The sequence below is a fragment of the Penaeus japonicus genome, unplaced genomic scaffold, assembly GCF_977035675.1.
Source record: "Penaeus japonicus unplaced genomic scaffold, GWHDUDI00000001_assembly GWHDUDI00000002, whole genome shotgun sequence".
NCBI lineage: Eukaryota > Metazoa > Arthropoda > Malacostraca > Decapoda > Penaeidae > Penaeus > Penaeus japonicus.
The window spans coordinates 22,452,350-22,462,349 of NW_028234404.1; the positions used below are offsets into that span (position 1 = coordinate 22,452,350).

The window sequence follows — 10,000 nt, forward strand, 5'->3', positions numbered from 1 at the left end:
ATATGTTTTATGTGTGTTAGAGAGAGACCTGTCACATTTCGAAGAGTAGTCATTAAACTAGAACAATAGGTATGGCAATATTTTATTGATGATTAGTATTATTTACACATACTGTTATATGTAGTGTTTATATATCTTTTACTTTTCGCAGAGTCAAACGCTCGCGTCATCAGTGGCAACTACGACTGATGGCGACGAAGAGCTGAGCGTCCGGTTACCGAAGTCCCTCAGGCCGGTCCACTACTTGATCAAGCTTCAGCCCTTGGTCAATGGCAACTTCAGCACCCTCGGCTACGTGGAGGTGGAGGTGGAGGTCTTGGAGCCGACCTCCCGAATCGTCTTCCACATGGCCGACATCATCACTAAGAACGACACAGTCAAGGTAGGCTGTCGGTGTAGGTTCTGCCTTCGCGTGAAATTACAGGTGTAAGAACTTTTCTTGAAGCCATACATGGAACTTTCCGTGAAAGTGTGGTCGGTCAGCATCTTTACCTTGTCGCTCAAGGTAACGGCTTCGGGCGACGTGGCAGGTCAGGGTATCGGGATCACGAGGCAGGAGTACGACTTCAAGCGACACTTTTATATCGCCCACCTGGAGGAGGAGCTGCAGAGGGGGAAGAAGTACGTCTTGGCCATGGAGTTCCTGGGCTACCTCAACGACCAGCTTCGTGGCTTCTACAGGTCGACCTACAAAGACGCTGACGGGAAGACAAGGTAAGAGTCATGACTTCGTAACTTACCCGCTTGTGCCATTTGACAAAGAAAATATGAATACCTCCGCTTGTGTCCCCTCGCATTCGAACACAAATACCAAACCGGCCGCCTTGGACAGGTACCTGGCGTCGACGCAGTTCTCACCCACCGACGCGCGCCGAGCCTTCCCGTGCTTCGACGAGCCCGCCATGAAGGCGACCTTCGAGGTCTACCTGGCGAGGGAGACCCGCATGACGTCGCTCTCCAACATGCCCCTCGTCGAGACTCTACCCGTGTGAGTAAGGAAGTTTAATGTGACCTTTCGAAGTCGGTAGTTTATGGAAGACGTTGTTTATGCTTTTATTGTTTTTGTTTTCTAATGGACAGCGAAGGTCAGGAGGGCTGGGTGTGGGACCACTACGAGAAGAGCCTCCCCATGTCCACCTACATCGTTGCCTTCGTCGTGTTCGACTTCGGTCACATTAATTCCTCTCAGGATGGACTGCAGTTCAGAGGTAGGGGTCGAAATGGGAGAGAAGAGGAAGGAAGGACAGAAAAATGAGAATGTATAAATTCGTATATTTATATGAATAAATCTATGTAAGACAATTTTAACACAGACACACACACGCATACACATATGTGTGTGTATGTATATGTGTATGTGTATGTGTGTGTATGTGTGTGTGTGTGTGTGTGTGTGTGTGTGTGTGTGTGTGTGTGTGTGTGTGTGTGTGTGTGTGTGTGTGTGTGTGTGTGTGTGTGTGTGTGTGTTTATATTTCAATATATACAGATTTGTGTGTTTGTGCGCGCGTGTGAATGAATGCAGACCAGTAAGCATAAATAAAGATATGAATGTATCATGTATGACCCTCCCCCTTCGTACCACCTCTCCAGTGTGGGCGCGGAGAAATGCTCTCGGCGACGCGGAATACGCCAGCAGGATCAGTCCCCAGATTCTCCGCTACTTCGAGGGCTTCTTTAACATCTCCTTCCCCCTCCCGAAGCAGGACACCGTGGCTCTGCCGGAACTCCCCTTCGGCGCCATGGAGAACTGGGGCCTCATCATATACAGGTAAGACACCGGATTTGCCGTACGATTTGGCCTCTTAGATTAGTCTCTCTCTTTCTCGCTAGGATCTGCTTATTACGAGAATCCTTATGCTTATTCATTTCTATCGCCAAGGGAGGATGTGATGGTTAACAAGTGGGGGAAAGTGACATTATCACTGATACTGATGATGTACTAATGTTTACCGTGGCTGGGAGAGAATATTTACTAATTAGAGACCTAGACGAGACCCATGTTTTATTAGTGAGTATCAATGCCAAATTACAACCACTTGAGGCCCTTAGGCTAAGAATATACAGTTTGTGCAATTATACAGTTAATATCATAGTGGCTTGGGCCTTCAGAGCCACGGGGCCCCTGAGGGATAGGAACCTCATGGCTCAGCCTAGTTAGTCTGTTGGGTAATCCGCCACTGATCTCGCAGATGGAAAGAGTTCAGCATTGCCAGCATATTCAATCCGTGAAAGATGGTGGTGCAGATTTCCGTTCAGTTCCACCATCCTAGATATAAGAATGTTACTAGTAGAAGGCAGTGCCGATTTCTCGTTTTCCCGTTTTCTTACCTTATGAAAATATAGTGATTCTATCACTTTATATTTCACAAACCGTTGAGGCTGTCCGTAGAAGTGTTCGTACGCCACATTGATCGGCTAAGTTGCATACTTCGAAATTACCCGTACTTTTAAGCTAATGACTTTAACCTTTAAACAGAGAATCTCGTTTCCTGTACAACCCCAACGTGACCACCCCGGGCACCAAGGAAGACCTAGGTATCACAGTGGCTCATGAACTGGCTCATCAGTGGTTCGGCAACCTCGTCACGCCTGCCTGGTGGGACGACCTCTGGCTCAAAGAAGGATTTGCCACCTATCTGAGTTACATTGCCTTGGATTATGTGAGTTGCGAGAGAATGCTGGTCGACTATTTTCATCAGGAATGAATTGAATTATCCTTAAGAGAAGTTGTCTTATGAACTGCAGAAGCTGTCTCTTGCATTGTAAATGGTTCACGAGGAAAAAATAGTCTTACTTATTTTCTATTACACATTAACGTCATGAAAATACCAGATGGTAGTTGAAAATGCCAAATTACATGAAATAACACGATATCATTTAAATTGTTTTCACGGAAATGCTCTTCAGGTCGAACCTAGCTGGAAAGTGTTGGAAACTGTCGTCTGCAATACGCTTCACCCAGTTCTGGGCTTGGACAGCTTGGATTCAACTCATAAAATCAGCATTCCTGTTGGTCACCCAGATGACATCAACGAAATCTTCGACGCCATCTCATACAGCAAAGGTTTGTTTTTTCATTATGTTGTTGGTTATGATGATCATTACTTTCATGATTATATTTCTGAGATTACATCACTGCATATTAATGTTTCCTTTTTGTAACTACAGGAGCTTCCATCGTCCGGATGATGGCCTACTTCCTCAACAGGGCGACCTTCGTAAAGGGATTGAAAGATTACCTAAATGAACTGTAAATGAATACTTTATTTCCATATGTTTTCTTTCTCAGATATAAAATCAGTGTAGATGATAGTGCTAAGGGTCTATTTCTTCCTATAAACAAATGAATCTTTTGTCAGGAAGTACAAGAATGCAGTACAAGATGACCTGTGGGAATACTTGACCGTCGCAGCTCACAAGGACGGCACTTTACCCGAAGATTTGAGTGTCAAGATGATAATGGACACCTGGACGCTGCAGAAGGGCTATCCTGTCATCCATGTCACGAGAAGTGCAGATGGCACCTCTGCTACGGTCTCTCAGGTGTGGATGCAAAGCATGTAGTTGGGGATGTATTTTATTGTAGGTATACAAATTTTTCACTTACTTTAAAATCTATTAATACAATTTCTTTTCAGGAGCGGTTCCTTTTGGAAAAGAAAGCAGACTCGAACGACACTCACGTGTACCAATGGTGGGTTCCTCTGACTTGGACATATCAAAGTGAGGCCAACTTCAGTCAGACTCAGGCCATGGCGTGGTTGAAGGACTCTGGCCAGAACCTCACCCTCACGTCCTTACCTGCCAAAGACCAGTGGGTCATCTTCAACCTGCAGGAGACGGGCTACTACAGAGTCAACTACGACGACCACAACTGGAACCTGCTCATCCGGCAGCTGAAGGACGACCACAACCTCATCAGCGTCGTCAACCGAGGACAAATTATCGACGATGCCATGAATCTAGCTAAAGCTGGTAGAGGGACCAACTATTATGATTGTGATTTTGTTTTCTTAAAACCTGCGGCCACTAGTTCATCTAAAATGCCTTTCTTCATTCCCATCAACTCATCATCAATATTAGACAGTCAAGTTCAAATCGCCCTCCGACAGCACTGCCTTAAAAGTCTTATAATTTGCACTCCTTTCTTCGTTGTCTAAATTACATAATTGGATCTCAGAAGCCTGGTCTCACTGCAGGAATGTTACGAAAGAGTTATAATTATAGTAATGCTGAAAAAACGAAAGAATACATACTTCTTTCATCAACTGAATTCTTTTCTTTGTCTAGGAAATAAAAGGTACAGCATTCTTTTAACAAAAATGTGCTACACCTACAGACCGCCTGAACTACAAAACTGCAATGAGTTTGTATGCATACCTATGGAAGGAAACTGAATACATGCCCTGGTCAGTGGCAGTCAGCAAGTTGCAGTACATAGACAAAATGTTCAAACGTACGGGAGGATATGGTGCCTTCAAGGTAATTTTGTTGATATTTAACAGGTAGTAATAATAAGCGCTGAGGCAGTTGGTAGAAATTTTGGATATATTTACTATAAAAAGAGTAACTTAACAATAAATCATTGCAGCGATATTTCTTGGACTTGATACGCCCGCTGTACGAAGCCGTCGGCTTTGAAGATGACATCGCTGACCCTCACTTGGTGCAACTCACGAGAGGAATAGCCGTGAGGTGGGCTTGTAGTATGGGCCATAAGGACTGCCTGGATAAAGCCCTTGATCTCTATCGCCAGTGGATGACGTCCCCTAATAATGGAAGGTAGGTTCAACGAGGAAGTGAAATAGTGAAGTCTCCCCGTCATCGTGGCCAACAGTTTTATAATGTAATTGATTGTTAATTTTAAAATATTGTATTCCAGTATAACTCTATGTATACCTTCTTATTCTTAGTATCTCGAGCAGTAAGTTTTGTTTGATGTTAAACCAAGGAAGGAACATTTAAACTGTTCGACTCACGACGGAAAAACTGCATTCCAGTTTGATTTCGGCAAATCTCAAGAGCACAGTGTTCTGTCACGCCATCGCCGAGGGAGGCGAAGCTGAGTGGAACGCTGCTTGGCGCCAGTACTTGAAGACCGATGTTCAGAGTGAGAAAAATAATCTCCTGTCCACCCTGGCTTGCACAAAGCAGGTCTGGCTCTTGATGAGGTAGGATTTCATGCTTTTGCCTTGTTTCTGGGAATGGGTGTTGCCAAATTAGATATTATTAAAACAATGTAAAATAGACATTTTCTTTGGACCTTTCAAGTGTTTTTTTCATGTTTAAGAGGTTTTCAGGTGAGTCTTCTGCTTATCAGGGAGCAAGTTTGAGGCATATATTTTTGGTCCGGGAGTCATTAAATACACTTTAGGCAATAACTATGTGTATATAAAGTTTTATGTATAGTGCCAGTTGGAAATTAGTGTTTAATTAATCATTGTTATGTAGTAGCCGTCTTTGCTCAGATATGAGTGGTCAGTATGAATATTGCATACATCTGCTTACTTTATATTTTAACAAGACTATGTCATATATATGTTTGTGTATGAGCATTTGTGTTTGTGTTATTATTTTGGTCATGAAGTAATTTATCTGATGTATGTTTGGCTGAATAAGTACCACTCGTAATATCCTAAATCCGCGAATTCTGATAGGCTTAAAATCCAAACTTTTCGAAATTCACAAATACCAATATCCTAATCCCTTAAATATCCTCTAAACAGGTACCTGGCGATGACAATCACTCCAGGCAGCGGCATAAAGCAGCAGGACGTGGGCCTCGTCATAGGGAGCATCAGCAGAAACGAAGTGGGTCGCCCCTTAGCTTGGGATTTCCTCAAGCTCCACTGGAATAACATCATTACCTAGTAAGTCTTGTGAAACTTGTCAATATGTTGCCGATGACTGAAATGAATGGGAATAGAGATGGCCTTATTTATTGTAGATTAGAATAAATAGCGGAAGTGAATTAAAGAGATAATGATATTGAAATTCTGAATATTACAGGAGGTGGGATGTGTATCTATGTATATACACTCAGACAATTAATTATATGGAACTAGGATTTTGATTTGATTCTTTGTGCTAGGTCCCACAGTGTGCACTGTACACTTAGTTATGTGCATACAGGATGAGATATTCACACACACACACACACACACACACACACACACACACACACACACACACACACACACACACACACACACACACACACACACACACACTTCCCACACACACACTACACAATATGTTAAGCAAAAAACGTGAACAGCAAATCGAACATTAAAATCCCTCGCTTAAAACGTTGCTTACTTTATTATTTGAATTGCAGCAAAAAGAGCAAGAGGGGCGGGATGTTAAAAGCCGCAACAAACAGCTTTAACACGAAGCAGGACCTTCAAAATGTAAGTACTACTCTGAGGATTGATTATGTGTAAATTTATGTGTTAATATGAATGCATATAAACGTATATAGCACTCCACTCTTGGCTAAGAACTGATCAGCCTCTTTTTATGTGCGTTTGCATTTGTGTTAATATATATAGCCGTATGGACGTTTGTGAGGTTTTACTAGGTGTGCTGGCGGTGTAGATATTAGCGATTAAAACTGCTTAACAGCTTGATAAAACAGCAGTACAGCTTGATATTTGCTTTTAGCCTAATCAGAGCTGCCAGTACTCATGTATTGTATGCTTTTACCTTGAATTATTAATACAAAAAGACACTTATTTGTTAGACTGACTATCGAAGTTAACTTTTAATGATTGCAGCTTAACTGGTGGTATAAATTAGATAAAATTAAAGTGCTGAATGTAGTTGAAATTTCGTTACGATTCTTTTGCCAAAATAATGCACCCAAAGAAAACTACAGTGGAAGTATATTAATATATACATTTTTTTCCAGGTGGAGGCCTTTTTGAACAGCGAAAGCACCGACTTAGACGGAAACCAGCGGACGGCCAAGCAGGTGTTGGAGACTGTTCGAAACAACATTGCGTGGATGGACTCCTACTATGACGTCATAGTTCAGTGGCTGGAAGAGAGCGGTTATTCTTCCAAAATCGAAAGTGTCTGAGTACTGTATCATACGCGATGCAAGACTGTAGTGCAGTAGTGATGTGGCGGTGGGTGTATTTTACTGGACATTACTATGTGTTAGTTTAGTCTTTGATATGTGTAGTATGCTTGTTGTATATCTGATTAATCGGTTCCTAAGCAAAGATGGGAATATATTATTTCATTTTGATCTGTTAGTGTAGTTCGTGAAATCAAAGTAGGGAAATATTCGAAGATGTAAAAACATTTCTAAATCTAATTCGAGGCTGGGAATTGGAAAAATATTGCAAAACCTGTCTTGTTTCCTTATTTTTTTGTGTGAATTGGTTCAACATACAAGGAAAAAACAAGGAAAGGAAAAAAAGATAAATTATTAATATTTTTATGTTATATTATCAAATGTTTCGCTTCTTGCATATTGTGAGTAGGAATTTCCTACTCTGTTCTCTTGTTTTCCTTCTTCTTTTAAGGCAGTAAACATATCATCTTCCTCTTTTATTTGTTATACTTCCTGTTGGTTTTGGTTTATAGAAAAGAAAATGACGAAAGGAGAAGTACGAAGTACGAAGGCAAGAAAGTAAGGTACAGTGATATTAATCACCTGCAGGTGTGAATGATGGGGTTTGAAAACTAGTCTAAGAACAACTTAGAAAAGTTTTTCTTTTACTGTCAATCATTTCATGTTTGTTTGTTTTTTTGTGATTTATCAATGGACGTATATATATATATATATATATATTTATATATATATATATATATATATATATATGTATGTATACATATATACATATATGTATATTCAAATGTATATATATATATATATATATATATATATATATGTATATATGTATATATATATACATATATATACACACACACACACACAAATATATATACAGTATATATATATATATATATATATATATATATATATATATATATAGATATATATATATATATATATATATATATATAGATATATATATATATATACATATATATATTATATACATAAATACATATTATACATACATGTTATAACGAGCAGGCTGAGATGCCTGTACCTTTTGTTTATTACACTTCCACGAGACACAGTGATAGTTCATACCGAAAGCAGCAGAACTGAAGCTTCCCTCTATATTTTTTTAATGACCTAAAATGAATTTAAAAAAAAGTATAATGCCAATACTAACTGAAGGGATGAACGCATGGCTGCTCTCACGAGGTCCATCCTATTCCCGTGTCCTCTGTTTTGATTCAGATATTACGCAATGATGACACGAGGAAGTGGACAGATGATGCAAAGCCTTATCATCTCCATCACCCACACAGACTGTAGCCCATTTGCTGCTCCGAAACATACCTTGTGTTTTACATGAATGAATTAGCCTTTAGGATGTTAGGAATGGCAGTTATGTGTGTTCTTATTTTATTAAACAATCGAATAACCTTTTGGATTCTGTCTCTTACGAATAATATTATATGTCTGCCATTTTTTTTAAGTACGAACTATGTTGTCTATTTAAGAATACTACGCGAGTACGAGATTGGACGAATTAATCAGCTATGTCTAGACATTAGACATATCAGTTTCGTAAATAGTTTATATGTTATCTGGCATACATACTGCCAGCTCTCAGTCTACCTTCCCCTACCCGCAAGATGCCAACTTTCTCAGACCCTTTCTTTACTCTCTAAACGGCAGGCCCAATTTTCATCAGGCAAACCTATGCTAATCATAGTTCCTCCTGCGATAGTCATTACTTTATTGAAGCGGGTACCACTCGCCCTTTAGGTCAAAAGGAATATCTATTGATTTTGGTCACACCGAGCACGTCTCTCAGCCCAAGTGACCCAATATCTCGTAGGACATGGGTCATCAGAGAGGCTTAGGCAATATCTCCTGCTCATGTCTACGTCCGCTGACAATTAATATCAATATTCTAGAAAAAAATAATTGAAGTACTTCGTATAGATGAGAATTAACGAGGCTTATTGTAGTATTGTATAATAAATAATGTACATATTATAGAATTTGGGGTTTCTCAAACATTTATTAATAATACAAGATACGAAAATAACATCGTCATTCGCTTGTCTCCATTCTTTGCATCTTCGTACAAGCAGAAGAGAGTCACCATAATACCTCGTCAAAATTCCAATTCTCCTTCTGTTTCCAAAAGAATTTAGGCTTCTCTCTTCGCGCCAGCTATTTCCCGCTCCTTTTCTCCCTTCTACACTTCTTCGAAAGCTGATGCGAAAATTACAGCGATACATTTCTTATGCTTCGGCGGTTTTTGTACCTCTTATCTTATATTTGTTGCTACGTGTGCTATTTTTTTTCTTTCTAGAAGATAGAAAATCCGTATCCATATGGTGCCATAATACTATACTACAAACTAAAACTGGGGGTTTACATAAAATACACATTGTTCGAGATTTGATGATAATTTATTGTTATATGCAGTCATTTCATTAACCGTAAAGATTAGAAACATAATCAATAATTATAATGTCAGTAAAATATCTAATGTTTATTGCCTACACTAATGAATTGAATAGAATGTCTGGAACATGGAAAGAACGTAATCCTCGGTTAACATCAAAGATAAAATAAATTATTTTATAATTACTTTCGCAATTTAGACTTGAAAACAACTTTCATCAGAATCATAATCATCTCCCGTTAACAGTAGATTACATGAGCATGGCTCTTTGTAATCATAAATTTATATATCTAATATGTATTAGATATATACATATATTAGATATATATATCTAATATATGTACACACACACACACACACACACACACACACACACACACACACACACATATATATATATATATATATATATATTTATATATATGTATATGTATATGTATTTATGTGTATATACATGTATACATATACACACAGAGGCAACCAGATTTGC

The 10,000-nt window shown here is 39.4% G+C and overlaps 1 protein-coding gene across 1 annotated transcript in view; it reads left to right on the forward strand.

Moving 5' to 3' along the window:
- LOC122266277 (aminopeptidase N) overlaps window positions 1–7,553 on the forward strand; it is an 11,931-nt gene extending 4,378 nt beyond the window's left edge. Inside the window, exons 3-18 of the mRNA XM_043035938.2 lie at window positions 152–382; window positions 506–714; window positions 833–988; window positions 1,081–1,208; window positions 1,592–1,769; window positions 2,478–2,661; window positions 2,909–3,065; window positions 3,170–3,251; window positions 3,361–3,544; window positions 3,640–3,976; window positions 4,341–4,483; window positions 4,593–4,783; window positions 5,002–5,172; window positions 5,728–5,871; window positions 6,339–6,411; window positions 6,912–7,553. Of these exons, the coding sequence (XP_042891872.2) occupies window positions 152–382; window positions 506–714; window positions 833–988; window positions 1,081–1,208; window positions 1,592–1,769; window positions 2,478–2,661; window positions 2,909–3,065; window positions 3,170–3,251; window positions 3,361–3,544; window positions 3,640–3,976; window positions 4,341–4,483; window positions 4,593–4,783; window positions 5,002–5,172; window positions 5,728–5,871; window positions 6,339–6,411; window positions 6,912–7,082 (2,739 nt within the window). The 3' untranslated portion in view covers window positions 7,083–7,553. The remainder of the gene's footprint in view (window positions 1–151; window positions 383–505; window positions 715–832; window positions 989–1,080; window positions 1,209–1,591; window positions 1,770–2,477; window positions 2,662–2,908; window positions 3,066–3,169; window positions 3,252–3,360; window positions 3,545–3,639; window positions 3,977–4,340; window positions 4,484–4,592; window positions 4,784–5,001; window positions 5,173–5,727; window positions 5,872–6,338; window positions 6,412–6,911) is intronic.
- Window positions 7,554–10,000: the final 2,447 nt, after the last annotated feature.